This window comes from Gadus chalcogrammus, chromosome 2 (assembly GCF_026213295.1).
Source record: "Gadus chalcogrammus isolate NIFS_2021 chromosome 2, NIFS_Gcha_1.0, whole genome shotgun sequence".
NCBI lineage: Eukaryota > Metazoa > Chordata > Actinopteri > Gadiformes > Gadidae > Gadus > Gadus chalcogrammus.
This window is the reverse complement of record NC_079413.1, coordinates 10,503,597-10,530,388: the sequence shown is the minus strand read 5'-3', so window position 1 is coordinate 10,530,388 and position 26,792 is coordinate 10,503,597. Positions and strand designations below refer to the sequence as shown.

Here is a 26,792-nt window from a genome sequence, read left to right as displayed (position 1 = left end):
GGCCCTGGCTCATAACCTACTACTAATTTAATAAATTAAATATTACATATAGCTAATACAAACTATAGGGTTATCATATACTGAAACAATCAAGCAGGCTGTAGTTATAAATCAAGACCAAAGACCAGAGTTGAGGAGTTACTTCAGAGTTCCACTTTATTTCCATGTTTGATAATGTCTCAGTCAGTTGATTTCTTTGCTACCAAAGCAAAAAGGAGGATACTGTCCTACTACATTAGGAACGCCAAGTGAATGAAACACTCAAAACTCAACATTAGTAAGCAACTGTAGAGTTTAAATTATAGGGTGCCATAATTATGTAACTTCGGACAATTAGCAAAACCTTCTTCCTTGTACTTCAAATGTAAATACAGATGGATGGTCATCTGTAAAAGAGAAACAAAAAAAATCAGGAGTCTGCGTCACATTTGAGGAATATAGTCAGCACATGAACCACATTAGTGTAAAACAAGCAAAGCCTAATTGTATCTCCTGAGTTTATTCCAGTCATGCTTGCTTATCATAGGTGTCCAACCCAACTTTTACACTCAAGAGTCGACAGATTTTTCTTTTACAATAAATATACATATTATCAAAATAAAAAAAGGCTACTAACCATCATAAATAAACACTTTACATTCCAGTAAAATGTACAGAGCATCAAAAGGTGATTGGCAATGAGGAACATAAAAAACGCTATGGAAGGAAAACGCAAGGGTAATGGCGAGTACAAGCATAGCTAATCTCTCTGCTGCCCTCTTCTCCACCGGGCTAAGGCTGGGGTCTTCCAGCTACCAGGACAGAAACGCTGGCAGAATTAAGCCAAATTAAAATTTAGCTATTTCTGGCAGACACAGAAAAATAACAAACACGTTGCTCCAGCTACAATACATGGAGCTCAGGGCGGGGTTATACAGTGACGGGGGGCTAGCTTCATGCAGAGAACACATGCGCTGCAGTGATGCTGAGGGAAGCTTGGCAATAGTGTGCCCGAAGCACTGGTGTCTCTGGGTCCCCAGGACATCACACATCCCCACTCTCCCCAATGCAGTCACTGCAGTGTCTGCCATCAAATGAAAACCCCAAAGTCAATTCATTTTGGCATCATTTTCTTCCTTTTTTTCCCCAACAGGAACAATGCTGTTCCTGAGTCTCACTTCAGTTGCCTTCAAGAGAACAAAAAAACAAAAGTCGTAGTAAGGGTTGTCAACTTAGTTTGAGGCCTCTTGCCAGGTGATTATTACTATTTTGATGCATGTTGTAATTTCAGGGAAGGTAGCATTCACCCAGGCGTTAAGAAAGAGAGAGACTATGTTCTCAATTTAAAATGGCGAAATGTGTAACTTAAGAGTAGGCTTTGTGTGTAGAAGTGTCCTGACGTAGCGAATTAATAAATACAGAAATCCTCTGGGATTATTAACCAAACTGAAAGAAGAAATTTCCTGGTCCGGATGCTGAAATTAAAAGATAAAAAAGAGGTAAGTGAAATAAATAAGCAGTATTTATACAATTCTTGGGAAAGTTTCAAATATATGAAAAGTAGAAGAACAGCCTTTGGGTACATACACGGATTCCCTTCAAAACTGAAGCCCCCAGGGCCTCCAAAGAACGCCTTGAATATATTGTTTGCATCGAAGTCTGTCAAAGATAAAAAACAACAACAACACAGCTTTTACATAGCCATCACAAACAATCGCATTACAGAATTAGGAAGACCAAATATTCAACAGCACACATATGTTTATACAGCTAATAAATACCCAATATAAATCATAATCTTGGTAGACAAAATTGAATGAATTTGGATTGAACGGTGAGTCCGGCGATGTTCTCCTGACTGCCCCCAATGATGGATTGATTGATTGCACTTCAATAATCCCCAAGGGGGAAATCCTTTTTCCACCAAGCCACTCACAACAACATACATCAACAGGACAGTAAATACTTCAAGACAGGGCACAGTACCACATACACTAAGGTGGTACCACATACACTAAGGCCCCTATTTTAACGGTCTGAAACGCAAGTGGGAAGCGCAAAGCGCAAGTAGCTTTGTGGGCGGTTCTACGGCGCTATCGCTATTTTACAGGCGGATAAATGACACTTGCGTCGCGGCGGCGCAAGTGTCAAAAGGGTTGGTCTGAAGCAGCCTAGTTACCCGTGGGTGTGGTTTGGGCGTAACTTCCAACAAACCAATGAGAGTTCCAGCTCCCATCCCCTTTAAGAGCCATGAGCGCATTTGAATCGGACAAGTTGATATTTTGACAGCGCGTCTGCACAGTCTCCGATGAGACAGATGCACATGAATTTCAAACTGCAAATGGCTCAGTTTATTGCCAAATAATATGGCCTAATTCCCACATGGAATAAGGGGTTTTCTTCCACAACTTCAGAAATACTGAGTCCTCAAATACATTTTGGCAAAGAAAACGTATGATATAACATATGATATGCGGTAACTGTGGTTCTATTTAATGATATACGCAATACAAAAAACATTGTTTCTTATCAGTATTGTATGCTATCCTAATATGCATGTGTCCCCGCGGTAATAGACATTGCCATTGATTGTATTATGCGTTACGTGCTTAGTTTGAGTGTGTTTAAACAGAGCACACACGCGCGCCCGCATTCATTCATTCTTTTTAACACTCACTCGCGGTAAAACAATGTTTTTCACGATCAAATACTCATCAATCCTAAAAGTTATGGGCATGTAGGCCTACACGATGTCTCTGTCAAGAAAATATGTGTTTGGTGTACGGTGTTTGCAGATGCATTGATTTAAAAGTACAACTTATTACCGCTGCATCAGCTGTTCTTTCCCAAATAATTGACCAAGAATGTGCGGCTAGGTAGATGGGAGAAGCAAAGTGTATGCGCGAGGTGCACAAGCAATCCGTATGCATCGCATGCGCATGTATGCATGCGCCCTTAAAATAGCATCTGAACAACGCGCCACTGACTTTAAACCAGGTATTTCCTGGTCAGTAGCGCAATGGTATTCAGAAACGGCAAAATACCGTTTGCGCCAGAACACGCCTCCTCCTCCAGCCGAACCGCAAATAATATACAAATACAAATAAATAGGTATTGTGGCAACCCGGATCCGGCTCAGCGCCCCTGGAAGCCAGATGGCGCTATTGAGGACATTGGAGCCGGTGCCAATTAACTACATGCAGAGCACCCGAGGAACAGGTGGAGAAGCAGGGCTTTAATAGCCTGCTTCTCCACTCATTCAGGGCCATCCCAGGTGTAGTTCGTGCACGGAGAGCCCAGTCAGGAAAGTCTAGTTTACTATCTAAATGGACACCAAGGTATTTAAATGAGGGAACTACCTCTACTGGCTGACCTCTAATAAGAATAGGGGCCGGTCTCACTCCCTGTTCACACCCTCCTCCTCCTCCTCCGCCAGGTCCTGACCAGTCTGCCCTCCCTATTCAAGCCCTCTGCCTCCAGGTCCGGCCCAGAGCCTCACCTCCCATGTTCACACCCTCCTCCTCCAGGTCCTGACCGCTGTCATAGCGGGCCTTCTTCTTGGGGTCGGACAGCACCGTGAAGGCCTCTCCCACCTCCTTAAACTTCTTCTCCTCTTCCTTCTGCATCTCTATACTGGCACCACTGTGACGGTCTGGACATGGAAGAAACATGTTGATTAAATAAGAATGGCCGTTGTCGTGATCGATGATTTCTGGATGGGCCAATTTATTTATGACATTTTTTCTTATTATGACACTGTTTATATAAGACAGAAATTATATACAACTCACTTATAAAACCTCTGATAAATGTTTTCCCCTTTCTTTTTAAATACCAAATCATTCTATACATAAACGACTTTGTAATATACACCCTTATTTTGTCGAGAACTTGGAATAGTGAGCAATAGATTGAGGTGAATGGTTCTGCGTGGCGTCCTTCACCTGGGTGGTGCATGAGCGCTCGCTTGCGGTAGGCCTTCTTGATCTCTTCCTCTGAGGCATGCTTGTCCACCCCCAGCACCCTGTAGTAATCTTTTCGCTTGCTTTTCTTCAGCTCCAGCTGGGCGTTCTTCAGAAATTGCTTGTGTTCTACCGATTAAACAGGAACATAGAGCAGTACGTTTAGCCATGGGACGTTATATATTTCTAATTTTTAGAGGCTTAGGAGTTTTACCCTTGAACTTGTAACAAGGGGTATCCCTTGTTACAAATTCACAATAAATCTGGAAATCCATATGCAACAGCTGAAGAACAAAGCTGCTGAAGAAGACAGTTTTTTCAAGTCACTCACAGTGAAGATATTCACAATAATCGGCAACGCTCACGGCAATACACTACGATCAACTTATTGAGGGATTTGTATCACGATCCAAATCGTATACGAACGTATCCCTACGTACGATAACTAGCTAAATGTTCTCCCTCTATCGCAGGTAGGGGTAGGGCATCTTGCTCAATGATGCCTACAGGTAGACTACAGTCATCTGAAGTCAGACTTTTGCGATCAATGATGCCACGACCCGGCGCAAGTGCTAGCATGTGGCAGCTCACCTTTAGTCTTCTCGGTCTGGTAAACCTTCTCGTAGTCCCGCACTGCCTCTTCATACTGCTCTGTGTCCATGTAGCTGTGGCAGCCCAAGTAAAACACGAAAGGCATTTCTTCAGTTGCACTCCATGGACAACGCACTTGAAATTATGATCGCAATGCCAATACTAGTAAGAGTAATCAATATTTGACTGATAGTGTACCATTGAGCTCTCCGTAAATAGGCCTTGATGTAGCTCTCGTCCAGCTTAATTGCCTTTGTGCAGTCGTCAATAGCTTGTTCTAGTTTTTTCAACTTTCAAAGACATAAGCAAAGGCGTTACCAGGCATGAAGAGGACAGATGCTCCATGAGTCTATTCTTGTTTTGCAGAGATGTTACTTCCGCTTTGCTAAATTATAACTTAATAATAATAACACTAATACGACAAAACAATGCCCTTGTTTATGTCACCTGATGTCACCATATAAATGTATAAACAAGACAGAAAATGAGCAAGGGTTTGCGCCTGGACAAAAAAAAGATATGTGTGACAGGCAAATGACTCATATATATGCATACATCTTCTCCGGCCCCTAGTGCTCACCTTTGACCCAACAGTTCCTCGGTTACAGAACAGCTTGGCGTTGGTCTTGATGTTGTTGGGGTCTATTGTGAGTGCCGCAGAGTAGAGCTCGTACGCAGCCTCGTAGTCGCCCTCCTTGAACGCCTTGTTACCTTCTTCCTTCTTGGATTTAAGTGCCTTGGCATTCTGCCGCGACAAGAGGCAGGATACCGTCTCAAATGTGCTACAATAAACAGCAACTTGGGCTTTGATACTCTTGATGGACGCGTGGATTTGGGAACTCACCCTGCATGCGAGGCGAGCCTTCTCGTGGTCGGGGGCCATGTGCAGCGCGTGGACGAAGAACTGGACCGCCTTGTCGATGCAGTCCTCATAGTAAAGGCAAAGGCCGCGGACATACAGTGCGTCCCCATTAGTGGAGTCCATTCGGAGGATATCACTGCAATTAACCAAGAAGAAAGAAACTATAAGGATTACAAGTTAGATAAAAAAACACTAACAAGTGAAGTATGTGGCCAAGTAGGGTTGAGGGGAATAATTGATTGATCGGGATTATTTTCACCTGTAATACTTTTAAAACATCACCATAGTTACAGAATCACATTACATATGATATTGGCCCTCATGATCGGCTAAAACTGAATTCTCCTATCGAATTACATTTGTATTAGAACCAAGATCCTCAGTCATAACAAATACAGTAACCTGAAAACCGCTTGGGCTGTCTGGCAACAATTATTAATTGTACATTTTAAGGTACTTCTTCCATACCCTTTTAGCAGAGATGTATAGTAATGAGCCATGTATAATTAAGGGATGCTAAAGGGTAAGGCATAAAGATGGTGAGAACATTTCGTGTAGACAGAAAACTTCTCAAAACTATAGTCCCCCTGGAGATAATGTTGAAGGAAATTTGCTTTACATGTTAAGATCTAGTTATGCTTAAGCATGGTTGCTTCTGTGTGAAAACAAATGATGGCGCAAAACAATCCTTATAGGATCACACATTTTTGGTTCATATTTGCTTTACTGACTCCTTTCTCTAATATGAGCAGAATTGCTCAATTTTTTGCCTTCTTTGGATGTAGGTCTATCCTAAAGCATCCATAGGCATTTTGGTTAGTGATTGTTGATAATGCATCTCGGAAATCAAAATGAACTGAGCGATTCCAGAATAATACACATTTGCAAACTGGTCTGACGATGTCAAGCTAGGGGCCCTCTTTCCTTATCACTAAACATAGTGTTCATTTTTGTTATTTATATGTACGTCGGCAAATTAATATATGTACTTCTCCCCTCAATAAATAGTCAACTGTCATTTGGACACATGACTTACTAATCATATTGGCCGATATGCCATCCAATCCAAAGATATATGATGCTACACATCATATAGTGTTAATGTAGGATAATCTAGAAAAATCCCTTCATTTGCAGGCTCTTCGTTCTTGCTAGACTTGAGGTACAAGGTTAACCAATAAATAAAATAAAATACCAAAACTTCTATTAAACCAGAAAACTTGTAAAGTTAATGTTATAATTCGCTATTTGAAATGTATTTGTAAGGTCTCCATTGTTGAGTGGATTAATAGAGTGAGATTTGTAAAATATCTCTAAAATAGGGCTGAACTGATTGGTTGAACAGGATCATTACGGCATTACTAATCCAAATAAGGGGCATAAGTTATTGACCTGGGACCATACATTGCAAAAAATCCTAAATGCAATCACTGTCTGCGCAGCCAAGTATGTTATCAGGCAATCAGGATAAGATATTCATCAAGAAATTCTGCCTAACAACTCAATCTTTTGGATTTATTTTTGGATCCTTTTGATTATATTGGGATTGCATAGTTTGCAGAGCAACATTACGTGGAACAACCCCGCCCACAAATTACCCTCCCCACATTAATATTTGTACTTCAAATCCACACAATCCGTGTTGCTGATCTATTTTGGATTCAAGAAACCTAGTTCCGCTGAAAGGTGAAGTGTTTGTAACTCTGTTAATAGATTAAACCTTAAACCTGAATATTGCCACTAGTGAACCTAGTCTCCTGGCTCTCCTGCTCACCTGGCTACGCCTTGGGCCTCAGGGTAGCGCCCAAGCAGGGCTAAGCACTCCGCCTTCAGCACCTTGAACCTGTGACAGGCTGGGGCCGACTCCAAGGCTCGGTCCATACAGAAAACAACCTAAAGAGAACCAAAGTTTGCAATCTATTGATTCTTAACTTGATTAGAATAGTGTTTTTTTCAACAAAACTACTAAATAAAAGAACGTACCATTCTAAAGTCTCGCTTCTCAAATCCTATTTCCGCCATCTTCTCATATTCAAGGATGGATTCTGCATTCTTAAGCTGGAGACAGAAATGTATAGGTCAGAGATAAATAATCTACTATAAAAATGTGTTATGATTTTATTTATTAGAGAGAGAGAGAGAGAGAGAGAGAGAGAGAGAGAGAGAGAGAGAGAGAGAGAGAAAGAGAAAGAGAGAGAGAGAGAGAGAGAGAGAGAAGAATTGTATTAATCCCTTGAGAAGGTTTCCTCAGGAAATTGCACTTCCAGCAACAGCCAACACCACGTTACAAATAGAATAACAGTAAAGAAAATAAAATAGAAACATAGAAATGTGCAAAATACTAAATGCAAAATGATAAAAATATAAAAAATATATATACAGGGAAACAATATACAAGAATAGTACACAAGCCGATATTCACATGCGGGAGTGTCTAAACAGTGCAGAAAAACTGTATCAAACAGCCAAGTTGTGTTTGATATGTAGTGTTATGTTATGTAGTGGGTGGTGGGTCAGGCCTGGTGCTCCTCCCCGACCTCCGACCTCCTTTGCCGCCACCTACCTCCGTGTGAGGTGTTGTACAGTTTAATGGCTCGGGGGACAAAGGAGTTATTATATTATATTATAGTATTATGTAGATCCAATGGATTATCCACATTGCAAGCCAACATGTACGTACATGTAGGTAGCCCTACGGGCCTACATAATCTCCTGCTACACCACTCTGTATTATACACTCTTGTTTACAGAGGCTAGTCAAAAACTGGAGCTGTATAATAAGGAAAAGGATGTCAGACCATGCTCTCTCTCCCATTACACTGACCGACCTCCTGATGGCACTGGTTGTTGTCAAGTTCCAGCTCCAGGACCCTCTGGAAGCAGCGCTTCGCTGCCATCGCGTTGCCGAGAGACAGATGGCATTTCCCCTCTCGTAGATGACCCTGTCAGCAATGAAATGATGGCTTACAAACAGAGAGGAAACACTTTCTATGAGGAAAATTCATATATGGGTTCGACAAAGAGCTGTGTTGTCCACAGCTTACCTTCATGAACGTGTCGTCCAAACGCACAGCCTGTTGGGAGTCCTCCAGAGCCTCTCGGTACCGACACAGCATCATCAGTGTTGCCGCCCTGTTCCCGTAGTAACTTGCATTCTTGGGGCACACATCTGAAAAATATCAAAAACGTAAGGATACCTACTTACTATCCTAGTGGTTTCAGTTCATATAAAACATGTGGCTACGAAGAAGACATAATCAAACTATTACCTATGGCCTTGGTATAGTAGTTGAAGGCTTCAGAGTAATTCTTCTTGATGTAAAAGGCATTGCCTTGATCTTTGAAATTCTCTCCTTCCCTAAAGACGGGAAAACTGTCAGTAATGCGACCACATACAATTATGTGGCACTAAATAGATAGAAAGGAGTCTGTCATTATGAATCACCACTGACACACTCGCAGTACTAATACAAATTGTAGTATTATTGTTCTGCTGACCTGATTCCTTCAGAAAGATACACACATATGACACTGTATTGTTGGTAAGTCGAAAATCTCATAACGCATTGCAAAACTAAGCTGGATATTTATTTAGGAATACAATTGGGAAGACATTCTCTTCATCTTCGTAAACATTGCATGGTTTATTATTATTTATCGTGTGGCTTTTGTCATTCATTTTTCAATTTATATTATTTAATATCAGTAAAAAAAAATGTGAACGAGGCAGTTAATTGTTACCATAAGTTTCACTTGCATTCAGTCTCAGAGTGACCCGTTAGCCACTGGAGTAGCTGTGGGCCGGAGGGTTTTCTACCTTTTAATTCATCATGTGGGTCACAAGTATGACTCGAGCCCTAGGGTCTCGCCTAATATAGCAACAGCTAAAACCATTCGCCTATTCCGTTTGCACATGTGGACATTGGATGACAGCGATTACATAAACGGTACTGAGAGCCAGGAATATATGACACCGCAGTTCGGTATCCGTCTCTTCTTTTTTTGGAAGCGTTTCGTGCCATTCAACATCACGTCCAAACAACACGAGTAACTTCACACTAAATATCCAGAATATACGTACATACACTCCATCAAATAACTTAAAATACACACAAAGCCAGTCACTTGCTACGGTCCTCAGAGAGTAATGTGTCTTAAGTATTGGGAGGCAGCAAAGCAAAGCAAAGTGGAGAGTATTAGGTAACCGAGAACTACTGCTAACAGCTAACTGGTTAGCTGTAATAGTCCGACATGAAACTAATGAGGGTCTGCACCGAGAGAGTTATGATCTGGTCTGCTGTCCAAAACACAACCACAATTCACTGGTACCTTTCCAATTCTTCGTCACTGAGCATGTCCATGTCAAGGTCCGAGTTCACATCATCACAGTCCACAGTCGCCATTTTGCCGATACTGGATAGGGGCGGGACGTGGGGGCGGAGAAAGGGCTATGTTGTTGGAGACCACTCCCCTTTAGCAGACTGCAGACATCAGACGTCATCTGTAAACAGGAAGCATTGAATCGGGTGAGTAAGTAAGTACGCTTTGTTTGAGCTAAATTGTGTTATTTCCTTGTTTCCAAAGCTCTAAAGTTGGTTTATTCTTTAGATGTACCGTTTAGGCTGAAATGTGACATTGACAATATAATGAATTATTATGTTGGCAAACCTTTACTAGGTTAATTCTTTAAAAGCAAAAGCTAAGCTAGAGCTAATTTTTGTTGCACAGCTTTTCCCGATTTTGTGTTTACGTAAGAGTCTTACAGTTTTGGCCTGATAAGCATTTGTACTCTGCAGCAGTATTTGTAAAATATGTCATATGAAAAAGTTGTTGTGCTATGCTGGGGCTTGTCTGTAAAGGGAAGTGTAAAGAGTCCGGAGACCAATCGGAGCGCAGAAGTGGCTCTCTTGCCTTAAAACATCCCTTATTATAATACTTGTTTATAATACTTGTTTATAATGTTTATTCCGCGTCGTGTCTTGCACTGTTCTCATGGAACACCTATTCACAGGTTTCTTATGTTCTGGCTGAAATAACCAATCATGGGGAAAAGTTGCAAAGTAGTGGTATGCGGCTTGACTGCTGTTGGAAAAACGGCTGTGTTGGAGCAGCTACTGTATGCCAATCACGTGGCAGGTAGGCTCTCTTCCATATAATGTCTTGTATCGATTTATTTAGATCAAATTATTATTGGCCCATTATGCTGTTTCTGCTTGAGACTGGCGAGACCATGGCATTAACAATTTTGTCGCAATTGGATAATAACCTTTATCATTTAAGGATGTGCCGATTATTTTATAGGCTATACATTTAAAAGTGAAACCATAGAACCGTGACAATTTACTTTGCCAAATGCATTATATTGAATAAAAAATGCTAAGTGACAATGGAACATTGCCACCAAAGTAATTGCTGCTTATTCAACTGTGTGTATCTATCTACTTACTTATTTTCCTTGTATATTCTAGTGTAAATGTTTGTATGATTCAATGGCAGTGTGGATGAAGTGGTTTAAAACGTTATGAAAACGTTTAAACCACTTCATCCACACTGCCATTGAATCATTGCTGGAAAGGAATATCGGTTGAAATACTGAAACTTTTCTGTTAGGTTCTGAGCCCATGGAGACCTTGGAGGACATTTACATTGGCTCTATTGAGACAGACCGTGGCACACGAGAACAAGTGCGCTTCTATGACACCCGGGGCCTCCGTGATGGGATGGAGTTCCCGCGGCACTACTACTCCTTCGCCGACGGCTTCGTGCTGGTGTACAGCATCGACAGCAAAGAGTCCTTTAAACGCATGGAGGCCCTCAAGAAAGATATCGACAGGCAGAGAGACAAGAAAGAGGTGGGTCCATGTCTATTCACTGTAGTTGGTAGAGCAGGGGTCAGCAACCTTTTCAACATGCAGTGCCAGTTTGACATTTTCTCGTTAATGAGTGTGCCTTAAGCAACAATATATTTGAAATTAAGATGAATTATGACACAGCGACCAAAAACATTTCCAGAAGACCTGGTATTGTATTTTTTCCATGTAGTCCACAATCATGCATCAACATTTTAATTGTTTTTTAGTTGTTGCAGCGTTCTTTGGAAATTTTTTGCTGAGTCAGGATCGCTTGTACCTCACTTTATTTTGTAAAGGTTTGGACTAGTCTCTATGAAGCAAAAGGAGGGGAATTGTATAGGCCCGCGTGGAGATACGCTTACTGGGGCATCTGTTGGATGCGTTACCTGGAGCGTTCTGGCCCCCTGGGCTATGTGTTGTGACATTAATACTGGACAGGCGTGGACTCGGTTATGTGCTCTGATTGGCTAAGCCTGGTGCTAAACTCCCACTTCCTGGATACCCGTATGTGTACTCTGTGCTGATCCCTTGCGGCTATGTATTGGCATTGCAACTTGGTTTGTGGAATGGCGTTGACCTCTTGTGGCGATGTGTTGGCAAAACTTAGTTTGTGGCTTGGTGCTGACCTCTTGTGGCTATGTGCGGGAATTACACTTTATTTTGTGGCCTTGAGCGTCTGGGTCTCTCGAACATCTTGACCGCTCGTATCTCTAGAATTGAACCATGATGAATGGCTTCCTGTATGAGCTGGACACCTCCCTAGGCACAGGATCCCTCCCTAGAAAGAAGCCTCTTTAATTGGTAAGGGGCGGGCATATGTGGCCTAATACACAGTATGAATGTGTGTATTATGTCGCATTGTTATATTTGCAACATGGGCTTACAAATTATAATTACATATGTCCCATCTTAAAAGACCATTTTCAGAAACTCATTCAAAAACATATTTGCATTGTGAGAAATGTAAAAAACGAGAATATATGAGAATGTTGGAACCATCCACATCAATATCTTTAAGACATGTACAGCTTTGCAAAACCTTGTGAAGGCGATGCATATAGGCCACTTACAACAATATTTTAAATATTTTCACAACATAAGTTTAAAAACTATTAATTGACCCCATTTCAGAGCTCTGCTTTCTGTAACTAATTTAAACATATTTGCACTGGGAGGAAATGGCCAAAACAGAATAAAGTGCAAACAAAAAAAAATCGGTAGAAATGATTATGCATTGAGCAGTGACATTTTTTAATAATAAAAAATAAAATAAAAGATTTAATTTTTTGTAAAAGTGTGCCAATGATTATGCTGCCCCGTGCCAATGGTGGCACACGTGCCTAGGGTTGCGGACCCTGTGGTAGAGTAACATAAGAACAAGGTGGCAGTACCTCTGGAGATAGACAAAGGTCAATCGGTGACTTATTACTAGAGGGTTTCTGGTTTGATCCTGGGTTCCTTCTAGCTAAGTTTCCATGAGCAGGACCCCAACTGCTGTCAAACAGCAGGTTGTAGCCGTGAAGGGTTGACACCACCACTGTTGTGGAAGTGTGTTTGAATGCATTTGAGAATAGAACAGCCATATAGAGCGAGATAAAGGCTTGTTAGAAATATTAATTTATTGTTATTATACTCCTGTAATTGAGATAAAGCTACCATTACTATCCACACGCTGTGCTTCGGAATCAGAGATGAAAGAAGATGTAACGTCGTTTCACAGGTGACCATCGTTGTCCTCGGCAACAAGCTGGACCGGGACGGTGAGAGGAAGGTGGAGCACAACACGGCCCAGAACTGGGCCAAGGCCGAGAGGGTGCGCCTGTGGGAGGTTTCAGTGGTGGACCGCCATTCGCTGATCGAGCCCTTCGTCTACCTGGCCAGCAAGATGACGCAGCCCCAGAGCAAGTCCACTTTCCCCCTGAGTCGCAACAAGAACAAGAGCAGCGGCTCCGTGGACAGCTGAGGGGCCAGGGGTGGGTGGTTCCTGAGGAGGGAGTACAGACCACTGGATTCATCTGGGGGGGGGGGGGGGGGTTGGTTAATAGAATGCAGAAGTTACACGTGTATCTAACTACTACTGTAGCTTGGTAACTTCTGATTTTAACTTCTGTGAGTTAAGGGAATACAGAAGTCTCATGCAGAAGTTAACTGACTACTTCTGTAGTTAGTGACACGCTGAAGGTCAAAGGATGTTGGAAAAAAAGTGCTTCACTGATAGATCTCTTCTTGGCATCATGATTGTATAGCATTCATGTGTAGTCTCTGCAATAAGTACTTTAATAGAGCCAGGTTGTTTATTATTTTGCTCAATACTGTACCAAAATTATATAGATCTCTAGAATATTGTTATTTCAGTGTACAAGGCTGCAAAATATTCATTTTTGTGTGAAATGGTAAACCCTGTGCATGGATCGAGTGGTTTTAGTGTAATCAATAGTTGACAGTTGACCAATCTTGTTTTAATGTTTGGTAAGACATCGATACAACATGTAATTGATAACGTAATGTGGAAATACAATTTTGCCACAAAATAAGCCCGCTTTTCAGTCATAGGGAATTACTTATTATTTCAAACAGAATAGAGTACGGGTTACGTGTCCTTTTGACATAGAGCATACAGACGTTTTTCCACTTACTTGATACCCGAAACAGTAACTGATTTTATGAAATAATAATTCCAAAGATGACGGCCTTCTGTAACTTTTCACAGTTAACTAGATGGAATTCAAAAAGCAGTCAAGTGAAAATGTCTATGGCAAAATGCAAATATCAAAAATGTTAATAGATGGCATAGCAAAACAGATCTTTCAATTCTGCCGTCATACAGCATTTCAGGTAATGTCAACATTACAAATGTCTGTTATCTGTTGAACATCATCTAATTACCGGTTTCCTATCAGTGTATTGTCACATCTAAAGGAAAACAAGACATTTCACATGAATATGCAGTGCATATGCTGGTTGATGTAAATGTTCAGAATGTTGAACCGAATATTTTTTACAGTGCTGTTTTATTCTGAGATGAATGCTTCTGAGTAGTTGCATATGTCATTGTCTTGTCTGTCTTTTTTGTCATTCCAACCAAATTCTGCAGATAAGAATAAATTATTTTGAGATGATGACATGTGTTTAAAGGGGACTGTTTGTAGTGTTAGGTTACATGGAAAAAATGTTTTTTAGATAAATGGATGAATGTGATTGTCTGTCATAAATCCCTGACGGAATTCAAGCTGAATGTTTTAATTGTTAATCAGAAAAAAATCTCTTAATTGTTGTGACCAAACTTTCCTCCTTTATGTTACCCATTTGCAGTCATTTTCACAATAAAATGAATGCAAATTCATACATAATTATTATTTAAATTCTTTATTTAACAATAATAAATATAAATAAATAAACAAACAAATAAGTGTCCGTACTAGAGTAAATAAATATTTAAATATTGCATGTAGTTTAATCACACACTCATGCATACATACTCACACACTCACATTCATCCACATATAAATAGGTCCTTGTTATATATAAAAGTGAACACATGTTATCGAATATATAATATATAATTATATACAAAAGCAATATATAATAAAATAAATAAATATATAATAAAAATAAATAAAACTTAAATACACAGTAAAGACCACAAACAGACAACAAACATCAGTGCAGATCTGAGTTCAGTATGGTGACAGCTTTGGGAAAGAAGCTGTTCCTGAGTCTATTTGTTCTGACATGTATGGACCTGAAGCGCCTGCCAGAGGGCAACAGGTTGAAGAGATGGTAGCCGGGGTGGGTGGTGTCCTTCAGGATGCCTCTGCCCCTGCTGAGACAGCGGGAGCCATAGATCGTGCTTAAGGAATTATGAATATCTTCTCATTGCTAATTGGTCGAGTTTGGTTTCCTTCGATTGTCTAGAAATCTCTTGAGCTGTGCGAAAGCCAAGCGGAACTCGTAACGTCTCAGCTCCCAAGCACACGTCTGGTTCTGAAAGACAGAAGGACAGCGTAAGTCCTATGAAGAGAGGTGAAGAGTGAGATTGACCCAACGCTAAAGCACATTTCTGGTTCCGAATGACAGAAAACAGCATCAGTTATATGAAGAGAGGTGACGAGGTAGATAGACCACTTACGAACACTTCTGCAAACCAGACAGATATATAGAAGACCGAAAGAGGAGGCAAATGGGCAGAGGAAGACCCACCGACAAGACATGAAGAGATGTAGAGAGACAGATAGACAGACAATAGAATAGAATAGAATACAGACCTCCTGAGTGTGTAAGATGGCCAGATGATCAGCAAAGGAGGCCAGGGCTGTTGCTGGGGTCTCTGCATCCGTCACCCCATCCTTGTCCACCTGTACAATCCCATTCATCAGGATTTAAATACTCAACCTATACTGATTCAAATTCACTAGTGTCAAGACTAGTCTAGCGGATTCAAATCCACAACTTTCTGGTCTATTTCATCCAAACCCACAACTTACTGATCTGTTCTTTTGTTATGTATGTGCTATTCCATTGTAAGGATTTCAACTCCAAGCCCCATATATTTTAGGATTTTAACCCAACAAAATATTTACCACAAGTATTAAGATTCAAACCCAAACATTGAATTGTTATGAGACACCCCGACCTTCTGAAGATCTAGCCAATTTAAATCCTACACCCAACCAGAGGTGGTATGTTAGGCTGTCAGACACAAAAAAAAGGGACTAGAACCTACACACTGCTGTAGATTGTTGGTTTGGCGGAAAACAAGGTTGTTCAAGAGCTGTACTTTCATCGGATTCCATGGCATCGAGGTCTGATTGCCATCAAAAACTTGTGAGAACAGCTGCAATGTTTTCAAGGCAAGCATTGGTACCGAATCCTCCTGTAAAAGAAGAGAAGATAAGAGATGTGTAGAGAGGAAACGATAAGAGGGAGAAAGAGAAGAGCGGAAGAAAGGAGGGAGGAGGGAGGTAGAGAGGAGAGAAGAGAAGGTTAGTTTAGAAGAGATGAGGGGAGAGGCGATGAGAAGAAGGGAGGATAAGTAGAGAGGAGATGAGAAGTAGACAGGAGGGCACATGAGAGGAGAAACGAGGAGGTGGGAAGGCAATGGCTCATTGAGAGACCAGCTCGACAGACAGTAGAGGTGGGCCATGTTTACCTTTGCATCACTGAAGACATTTTGTGGGAAAATAGGTGCAGTCTGGTTTTCCGCACACTGTCGAGGTAAATATCCTCCCTGAGAGCGACACACAAGGAGAGATAGAGAATGAGAGAGGAAGACACACAGAAACACAGACACACAGACACACAGACAACGAGTCAGACCATTAGTCAGACAAAGAGAGAAAGACACACAGACACACAGACAAAGAGTCAGACCATTAGTCAGACAAAGAGAGAAAGACAGAAAAAGAGGGAAAGAAAGACCCTCAAACAGACCAAGGGAGGGGGGGACAGAATTGTTTTTACTGGATTAATAGAGTGTCAGTTATTTATTTTGATATTTGACTCGACTAATCAAACCAGAGCAACCTAGTTTGATTAAGAACTAGGGGTTAAAAACATTCATAATGAACCACAATTTAATTCTCCTTTTCTTTAACACTTATTTCAAAGCTACTCTGTGTAAGAAACATAAATTCCTTCTTTATTACTGGCCCCTCTGACCTTAAGTTAACTGCAATTTTATTTGAGCGCTCGCATTTAATGTCTTAAACTAATGTTAGTTATAATCATTAATTAATTTTAGTTCTAAAGAGACGATGGGAGTATAGTTTGAGTGGATATAGTGCTTCACATAATAACGAAAAAGTTCTGAAGAACAGACTTTTTTTGCCATTGTCCAAGCTTAGACATCGAGACGTCCTCCCCTTTTTCCCGGCAAAACACGTTTCAAATATAATAGCAGTCAGCCAACAGGCTGCTCTACGCAGCTTTACAATTATTTATATTGTGTGTGTGTGCGTGTGTGGGGTGGTGGGTGTGTGTCTTACCATGTTTTCAAGAAGGAAGATGATCTTGGTGTTGATGCGGCCCAGGTGAAACTTGTTCCAGGGACACTCCATGGAGGACTTGGACACACCTGTCCAGCACAACACAACCAAAGACACGAAGACAGGCCACATTCTGACTGCTACAAAACTACACTAGAACAATCCTCCAACAGAACCTAAAGTCTTTAAATCACTGTAATATCTACACACTAAATCACTATTTATGTTTTACTCCCTTTCTCTCTCTCAATGTTACTTCTACTCTACAGCACTCTATACCACCAGTCTGATGTCTTAAGGAAAATGTTTGTAGCTTATAAAGAGATGATGGGGAATTACAAGTCCCAGCATTGATTGTTTTTTTTGCCAGCTGATGTGGTTTGATAAACCACAAGATGCCAGGATGTCCTGTAAAAAAATAGATGAGGGGCTTTACCAAACAAAAAGAGTCTTCATTTTGGGGCTTTGAATTCTGTTTAAACTGACCAAATGGTCGGAGGTTTCAACATCTATATTTTGAGTATAGGTTTCAGGTGTGGGGGAAGAGATTTGGGGTATACATCTTTTATTTTATGATTCTGTCTTTTTCAATGTTTAGTAGATAAGTGAACAATCAGTTAAGTGAGTTTGGATAAGGAGGTTGTAGGCAAGGGGTACAGATCTCATTATTTAAGTGGGGATCACAAACACAGAATTTGTTTGAAAGTATTTTCTGAATCAATTCCTTAGTTTGGTCTATGCAAACTGTTTCAATTCACTGATTAATACCTTTACAAATATTTTAAAAGTTTAAGCATTTTATGCTTATGTGTGAATTATTTCTAAAGTGGAGTTCTCTTCAATTTAATGTTACATCAATTTAGAAAAAAAAATTATTGAAGGGGACAAAAGGAGGTTGTGGGTAAAATCGAATAGGCATCCATAGACCAATATATGTTGTGGGTTTGATTTAAGATGCATACATTTACCATAGTCACAGCCCTGATCTCAACATCTTATCACCTACTTACTCTTATTCTTTTCCATTCTATTGTTTTGATGTGCTCTTTAAGTCTTTCTGCCAGCTTTCCTGACTGTCTCTCTGCCTATCGGTCTTCTCTATGTCTGTCTGTCAGTCTTACGTCTTTTTGGCAGTGGTGTTCTATGAAAAAGTTGCTGCACAGCCCAGTTACAAAAAACAAATGCTGAGTGAGACAGACTGTATGCATATGAATCTGAAATGTATGTCAGTGTTTTTTTTTCAATTTGTTAATTATTTTTTAAATTATGTATTTATTGCGGATAATCGGGAAGGAAGGAAATTGCTTTTGCTTTCCTTCTTACTTTCTCTTTCCTTGTCTCTGAGCTTCTGACGAAGTTGCTTCGGGCACTTCCGTATGAACGGAATCCGAAACACCCAGCCCCATTCGTAAAACAAAATATGAATGAGCCAGCACATATGAATGTAAGCCAATGACCGACCATTACTATTTAACCTATTGGGAGCCTAAAAGGACTTAAAACAATTCTTAACGCGATATCCCATTAACAAACCCAATAAGCTCTTTATTTGACGGAAACCAATACAAAGTCTATGTTTTCTCAGATTATAGCCTAAAGATGGGTCTCCCCGGGTGGCAACTTGTCTGAATTGAATAAGTACAACTAATAGAAAACGAAAGCGTGTTAGTTTAATCGGGTTCTCCCCCAGGGACCATGATGTATTTCTGAAGTAACTATTTTCTACCTGACCGTCAGGGTACAATACACATTACAGTTACCACCGAATGTACATGGGGTTGATCTGATTTTATTTCCGATTAACATACACTTATGCAGTGGTGTAGTCTATTTTATTGTAGTGGGTATACTGTGATGATTCCCTCCCAGCCTCGTACAATCCCGTCCCACCGGCACGTGTACGCGTGTGGGGCGCTTATGGGGTGTCGCACCACACTCACTAACGCAGGGGTCTACAACCCACTGATTTAAGAGTATAACGATTATGAGCAATCATGGAAAGCTGAGTAGGTTTATCCGTTTTAATAACAGTATGAACAAATACAACACAAAAATGACGAGTTGTCCTTTGTATATCTATAGTAGCAATAGGTGGCACATGCTAAACAAGGACAAAATCTACTCAAAATAATTTAATGAACTCTTTACAACCATGGCTAACCAGTGCATGAGAAGGAGATGACAGGAGACTAATGTTTCACTCTTTCAATTGCTCTAATGTTTCACTCTTTCAATTGCTCTAATTTGAGCTCTTACTGTTGTTATCTATCATACCATACAGTAATTGAATTGTGTAAAAGTGTGAAATTACTGCACCTTAAAAATGACCATGAATTAGCTATACTCTCATTTGCATAGTGATTAACATTATGAATTTCAATTGTGTATACCAACTGTATCTTGGCTGACATTTACCTAACTCTTTTCCCCTCCACTCTAACCAAGGATGCCTGTTTTTAAATTCCCTAGCCTGACACCCAGTCTGAAAGGCTGGCCAGGGGTTCTCATCTAAAAGTAACAAGGAGATATAAAGTGGGATTAAAACATTGTCTTCTGTTGACTACTTATTATGTGGTTTACACATTAATATGGGAGGACTGGACACACACACACACACACACACACACACACACACACACACACACACACACACACACACACACACACACACACACACACACACACACACACACACACACACACACACACACACACACACACAGACACAGACACACACGCGCGCATGCGCACGCACACACACGCGAGAAGGAGGGGCTCGGCCCGCCAACTAACGTGAAGAGACGCATGGGCAGCTTCGCGCTTCGTAACAGAGACAGGGCAGAGCGCGCAGGGGGAATTTTATGAATGTTGTGAATGTAGGAGATAAGTTCCCCTGCTTAAAGTATTTTATTGCAGTTATACCCAACCGGTATTTGCGAAAAATAAACACAGAAGTGAAAGATCTGTCACAAGACGATTGATACGTATCCGTGCACATTTTTAAGTGGGTATACGCAAATCCTGGTGCGTTCCTAGTGGGTATACGGCTGCACTTATGACCCTGGGTCATTTGAGTCTGTAGGCTATTTGAGCATGTTTTCCCTCCTTACCAGTAGTTGATCTCTCTGTGTCTCTCAACCTCTAAACCTTCTCCTCTCTTTCAAATTCCATATCTCTCTGTAACTATCACTAATTCTGTATCTCCATCTCTCTCTCTCTCTCTCTCTCTCTCTCTCTCTCTCTCTCTCTCTCTCTCTCTCTCTCTCTCTCTCTCTCTCTCTCTCTCTCTCTCTCTCTCTCTCAATTTTAGTTCGTTTCAAGTACTTTTTTTTGTTATTTTGGCTTTGCTCCCCCTGAAGCTAAACTACCCATAAAATAAACATTTTGTGTTCAGTCTGCAAAAGAGAACCTTTCCCTGATCATCTCTAGGAGTTGGGAAAGGGAGCATGTACACTTTTATGTCTCATCCATCTCATATTTTTTGGTGGGGATCTGGAGAGCTGAGCTCCGCTGATTGAGCATTGAGCATCCTGACTACGCAAATTGTGTGGGGGTCATTTTAAAACAGGATTATTGACACACCATATGATTTTTAACAAAAATATATAGTCAAATGTAAAATACATTTTGGTCATATGCATCGGTGCCACTGGAGACTTATTGAGAATCCTCTATTCAACACCGATTTTCCTTGATTGCAGTAACGGTATTGTGAGTTCCCCTGACTGCAATAGTGTATTTCGCACACTGCTGGGACATATGGGCTACATAATTGGGTGGGCCGAATATTTTGTCTTATCTTCACGATAGGCCTATTCGTTTAATGAAGACGTTAAAATAACATTGAAAATAGGCATACATATAATATGATCATTAAGTCAACAGGGACGTAGTTGAGGCCGAGGGTACATTATTTCGTTTTCTTCCATATCCAAGTATTCGTCCCCTGAACTGGGATTGAGGAAGGTTCATTCATAAAAACGTCCCTTGACGTCATACTGTAGTACTCATTTTCTTCCATTAGAGGTTTCCCCTGCTACCAATATTCTTCACCCTTTTCAACTGTCAATTCATACATGATGTATGCCACATATGTAAAGCGACTAACAGTGAGTTATTTTCCTTTTTGGCCTTCAAGTTGAATTCAGCACCTTAATGCAGTATTGTATTGTATTGTATTGTATTGTATTGTATTGTATTGTCATTCTTATCGTTTGTAAACTACCTGCCTTAAATTTCATGCTGAGGGGACAAATTAGGTATTTGGAAAGATTTTTAAAGCTTTGTTCAGATTTATTTTAAAGCCTATGAATTTGGATGATCGATCGCATGAACAATGAAGAACCATGCGATCGGCATATGTGATCCTGTACTAAGCAAACTTTGACGCATAAGTTATCACTAACACTTCTGATCCAGTTTAGACTGGTCCCAATTTAATAAGGACGAAACAGTAACATGGCAGTTTAGGTTTGTTCTTTATTCAAGAAACTTTTTTGCAGTTTTTGGTCATGCAATCATAATTTTTTTTTGAGGTAATCAAGGACTTACAAAAATATATAAATACTTCTTTTTTTTATCATACTCCAGTGTGGTACAATAAAATGACCTACAAATACATACACATAAGAAAACCTGAAAAATACATGAACTGTGATCAGTTGGCCTATAAAAATAGTGGATCAATAAATATGTAAACATGTGAAAAAATACTTTCAATAAATAAATAAACTATAATAAAATAATAAATAATAATAATAATAATAATAAAATAAAATAATTAAACCTAAAGATAATAAATATCAATAAATAAAATGTAAACAAAATTTGTTTAAACATAAGTTTGGAAATAAATAAGTCATAAAAATAATGATAAAAAAAGAATGATAAATAATAAAAGACTTCGGGGATCTCTCCCTAGCCAGAAGCGGCTGGTCTGGAGATGGTGGGGTCTAGGGGCGTTGGTTTGGCCGGACGAGGCCGGCCTAGAGGTGGGGCCGGGGGCGGTGGGGGTCTCGCCGGGTGCTGGTTGGTCTTGGGACTGCTGTCTAGCCGGACCTTGCGGGCCTTGGGAGGCGGGCTTGCAGCAGGTCCAGCCTCTCCAGGTGCATTTTGCTCTCCTTCCTGATCAGCTCCCATGATTCTGCACTTTCACCCTGGAACAGGAAGTGAGACTTTTATTATCAAAATACTAATGCCTGAAAATACTCATAGCTAGTAAAGGTAACACCCATCTAGGCATTGCTAAGAGGTGGTAAATGGTGGAATAAGCACTGGGAATACAGATAGTACTGTGAGTATTGCTTGAACTGATAAGCAGATAATTAGAACTCTTGTGTGCAGCACTGATTGTACCACTAGTCGTAGTAGTGGTATTAATACAGGTAGTAGTATCTATAGCAGTACTATCACCAGTAGTAGTGGCAGTAGTATTGGTAGTATTATCTACAGCAATACTACCACTAGTCGTATTAGTGGTAGTAGTACTGATAGTAGTATCTAAAGCAATACTACCACTAGTAGTAGTAGTGGTAGTAGTATCTAAAGCGATAGCACCTCTAGTAGTATAAGTACTAGTACTAGTAGTTGTAGTAGTACTGTTAGCAGTTTCTACAGCAGTACCACCACTAGAAGTAGTATTTCTAGCAGTGGTGTTATAGTAGTATTTTATAGCAGTACTTGGGTGAGGTCTTACCATCCTGTGGACTGTGACTCTGAACAGTTTTTTGTAGTAGTGGGCCAGCTTCTTATGTGTCTGTGATTCTTCCTGGCTGTCTGCCTGCCGGGCTGTCCTCTGGACCTTCTGCTTGTTAGCCATTACCTAAATAAAAGAAGGAAAATAAGATGAAAACATTGCAATTAGGTTTTAGTCAAATATGCATGTCTGACTATGGTCTGCCTATGTGTGTGTGTGTGTGTGTGTGTGTGTGAGTGTGAGTGTGAGTGTGAGTGTGAGTGTGAGTGTGTGTGTGTGTGTGTGTGTGTGTGTGTGTGTGTGTGTGTGTCTGTGTCTGTGTCTGTCTGTCTGTCTGTCTGTCTGTCTGTCTGTCTGTTTACTCACACAACTATTGATCTCCCTGGCCTGTCTGTCCACGGTGATGAGGAAGCGCTCCGTCTTGTTATGGTCCCAGGACACAGAGGAGAGGTTCCCGTGATACAGTTGGATGATTTGCGTAAGACTGTCTCCGATGAATTCCAACTTCGCCTCCATCTGAACAGAGACAGAGAACAAAGACATGCAGAAGGTCAGACCGGGTCATAGAGGGTCAGTCTAAATAACAGACCGCACGAAAGACTGATTCTTTTTTAGAAAGTTTTAGAAATAAAACAAATGACTATAACAATCAGAACACAAGTATGATTGGGTTATTTTTGGAGGGTTTGTTTATAGTCAAGTACATAAGAAGGATGAATAATATGTGTTGTTTATGTTTGGGAGATTAGGGTGGCATTTTGCAGATCATAGAGACAATGGACACAATGGACTCAATTACCTTATCTTTTTGGATGTGCCTGTAGAATGATTCTGGAAAGGGGATGGGACATTGCTGGTCCGTCATCTCACCGCCCTACACACACACAAACAAAAAAACACATGTTACTTACGTACAGGATTGGCAACCAGTAGTTAGCTTAACACACACGTTTAATTATTTGTCTGAAACAACACACATGCACAGATTTAAAAAACTTAATGCACACAGCACTTATTTTGTTCAGCAAACAAATTGCCTAATTTTTGAATATTTAAGTAGCCAACAAACCAACGGCATTATGTAAACTGATATTCTATCTATCTCAAGTTTTCCTAACACCATTAAACAGAAGAATAGATAACTGCGATTTTATCAAGTAGTATTTCCTGTTGCTGCATGTTGTTCTGTTTTTGGACTATGGTTTGAACCTGTTGTAAAAGTTAATGCATCAGGTTCGAAATGAATGAACACAAAGTTTTAAGAAATTTCTTTAAACAAGCTACTCACCATCTGGTCTAACAATGACATCGAGTCATTGCTGAGGTCCCCGTAGAGTCGAAGCCAATCACAGCTCTGCACAGTAACAACGGAGCTGCACAGGAACACCAACGTGAAAATACAGTTCAGCATTTTGCGATAAAACTGGATTTAAGTTCTTGTAGAAACGATAGCAAGAGCTCAAGTATTAGTGTGGTATGGTGAATATGTTTTTGTTGCGAATGTTACCTGAGCGCAGGATCCACACATTTAAGCACCAAGAGATTGGAAAGTCGAAATTCCCCGTGCACTTTCGGGATGGACGACGCTTTCCCTTTCCAAGTGACCTGATGTCAAACTCCATTATCCAACATTCAGATTCCACGATGCAATCCGGCTACAACCTGCAAAATACACAATGAAACTATTCCACTGACAAGTGGAATAAGTGGACTAGGCCTATATGGTTAAAATAGTTTCGAGGCTAACCTATAAAATGATAAAGCCGTTAATGAATAGGGTTAAGATTCCTACGTCGTATATTGAATAGGTTTAAGATCCCCACGTAGTATATTCCTTGATCGCCTAAACATCCCCAAATCGATTCTTATCCAATTTTCTTCAAAGTCTAAATGTATCTATTATTTTAAGATATAAAACGGTGTCTTCTCTACCTCGCGGCTGCGCTTGTCAATTGTTACGTCACTTTCTGTTTCGCTTTCTTTTTAATACAGAGGCGGTCACACGCCATTTCAGAAAGTGGACGGTTCCGGCAACAGTTTCAGGACCGCGTTTCTATGACCCTACTTTTTGTAACAATGCCTCCGGCAGACGTGTAAAAAGGCCCAATCCCGGTAAGATTTGAAAAGCTTTGTAAGTTTATTTACAACACAGCAGACAATATTTACATGGCTTCGGAGTAGTACACTTTGACATTTTAATACAGTTCAGCGAGAAAGGCGACGAAGAATAAGGAGGGGGCGTTCCAGTCTGCGTAAATGGGAACCCCCACCACACGTGAACGCCCATTTGTTTCTGCAGCGGGATGATATTGGATTCTCTAGTCCTTTTGCAAGTATTCTGCCATCCTGTTTCATTCCTGCCTGTTTCTTGATTTGGGGTTTTGTCTGCTGATTGGATCAGCCGCTTGGAATTCTGATCCTGTTTCTCTGTCTTTGCCAATCCCTGGACTACACATCTTACGGTGACCTGGTTTGTCTTCCTTTTATTTTATTTTTTTTACTTTTCCCTGTTGTAGTCCCAGTGATCTTGTGCCCTGCATTTTAGTTTTTACATTTTTCTGGGTGACAGGAGTGTTGTTTGATACCGATAGAGCTGACGCCTTGCTCTGCTCTGACGAGATTTTTAAAATCTCGTTAAACTTTTAAACTCCATCATAGCTAAATCAAGGCTATTATCTTGCTGATATGTTAAACATTCAATAATCAACTACACCCCCATCCCGCTGCGTTTGGTTAAAGTTGTAATGTTGTGTTGATTGATGACCGACTTGCACGATCGTTTGAGAATGAGAACGAGGGCGGAGTCCGACTGACTGAGAACCGTGCATTCAATGATTCGATTCACTGCTACAGGAAATGCGAATGAACGAACAAACGATTCTGAACGATTCTTCTTGGCGAATTGACCGGTGTGAACTGAATCAAGAAAACAAATCCATCACTATTCTTCCGGTCTATTCTGAAAGTAGAGCGAGTTCAGTGAGACTGCGTTAGACTCAAAAACAAAAATGGCTGCACCCGCATTTTTTTATTTATTCATGAGCAAATGCAAACAGATTGGCTGTAGAAGTGTTCTGAAGGACAATTTCCACCAGAACTGTCAAGGAAGCGCCACGGCAGTAAATCGGTTGCCGAAAATAATAGAAACCATTATAGTCAATGTAGGCTATTCCACTGGATATGGTCGCGGCACAGCACGGAACCGTCCCCAAACCAGCACTTTGTTTACGATTCGTGCCTCTTGTATTTTTGAAAGTTACCGGTTCGAAGCTTTGTCTCAGAACACTTCTACAGCCAGTTTGCATTTGCTCATCAATATTCATGAGCTCGCATCGACCCCGACGCAATTCACCGGGATATTGTAATATTATACATTCTATATCTATGGTATAAAAAGCTAATCAGTGGCAAAGAAGAAATTAAAGTCTGCGTCGATGCCTCGTCTATCCTCTAATCGCAAGTCCAATGTCGCGAGCGGACAGTGACGTTGCCATGACATCTGAATCATGCCGTATTTAATGGGTTATAAGATTGATGTGTAGGGGTTGATTATAAATCGTGAATAATATTGTACGACTCATTCTAATAATAATCATTTTTACAATTCATATAGGCCTATTATAATTATGCACGTATGCACCATCATCTGAGCCATCATCTGGAACGTGTCCGTACTGCTTCCTGTGGGGATTGCAGTACGGAACACAGCCGCTTCGCTGCCGTGGCGCTTCTGGTGGAACTTGGCCTTGAGACACAGCTGCGAACCGGCAACTTTCAAAAAATAGAAGTGCCGGTTTGGGGACGGTTCCGTGCCGTGCCACGACCGTATCCAGTGAAATAGCCTACATTGACTTTGATGGTTGCCAT

The 26,792-nt window shown here is 40.7% G+C and overlaps 3 protein-coding genes across 6 annotated transcripts; 1 reads left to right on the top strand and 2 right to left on the bottom strand.

The window, feature by feature from the left end:
- Positions 1–105: 105 nt before the first annotated feature.
- dnajc7 (DnaJ (Hsp40) homolog, subfamily C, member 7) lies at positions 106–9,836 on the bottom strand. Of its 2 annotated transcripts, XR_008893530.1 has the most exons (15): positions 9,724–9,836; positions 8,664–8,752; positions 8,439–8,563; positions 8,223–8,336; positions 7,378–7,452; positions 7,169–7,287; positions 5,377–5,530; positions 5,113–5,277; positions 4,731–4,822; positions 4,533–4,606; positions 3,924–4,070; positions 3,479–3,631; positions 1,567–1,638; positions 617–1,454; positions 106–386 (listed from the first exon to the last, which is right to left on the bottom strand). XR_008893530.1 is itself a non-coding variant. In XM_056580129.1 (14 exons), the coding sequence occupies exons 1-14, from the start codon at positions 9,795–9,797 to the stop codon at positions 1,417–1,419; spliced, it is 1,491 nt and encodes a 496-aa protein (XP_056436104.1). In that variant the 5' UTR covers positions 9,798–9,834; the 3' UTR covers positions 106–1,416. The 2 variants fall into 2 exon arrangements, 1 of the variants encoding a protein (XP_056436104.1); XM_056580129.1 differs by having other exon boundaries at positions 106–1,454; positions 9,724–9,834.
- Positions 9,837–9,843: 7 nt separating this feature from the next.
- nkiras2 (NFKB inhibitor interacting Ras-like 2) lies at positions 9,844–14,613 on the top strand. Of its 3 annotated transcripts, none has more exons than XM_056580144.1 (4): positions 9,844–9,928; positions 10,406–10,530; positions 11,005–11,246; positions 12,967–14,582. In XM_056580144.1, exons 2-4 carry the CDS (start codon positions 10,437–10,439, stop codon positions 13,207–13,209), a joined length of 579 nt encoding a protein of 192 aa, XP_056436119.1. In that variant the 5' UTR covers positions 9,844–9,928; positions 10,406–10,436; the 3' UTR covers positions 13,210–14,582. The 3 variants fall into 3 exon arrangements, with proteins under 3 accessions (XP_056436119.1, XP_056436128.1, XP_056436137.1); XM_056580153.1 differs by having other exon boundaries at positions 9,869–9,920; positions 12,967–14,613; XM_056580162.1 differs by having other exon boundaries at positions 9,906–9,924.
- Positions 14,614–22,081: 7,468 nt separating this feature from the next.
- ifnphi1 (interferon phi 1) lies at positions 22,082–26,792 on the bottom strand. The gene is made up of 8 exons (XM_056609107.1): positions 26,772–26,792; positions 26,566–26,682; positions 24,433–24,530; positions 24,214–24,298; positions 23,725–23,799; positions 23,292–23,441; positions 22,926–23,051; positions 22,082–22,386 (listed from the first exon to the last, which is right to left on the bottom strand). Exons 1-8 carry the CDS (start codon positions 26,790–26,792, stop codon positions 22,279–22,281), a joined length of 780 nt encoding a protein of 259 aa, XP_056465082.1. The 3' UTR covers positions 22,082–22,278.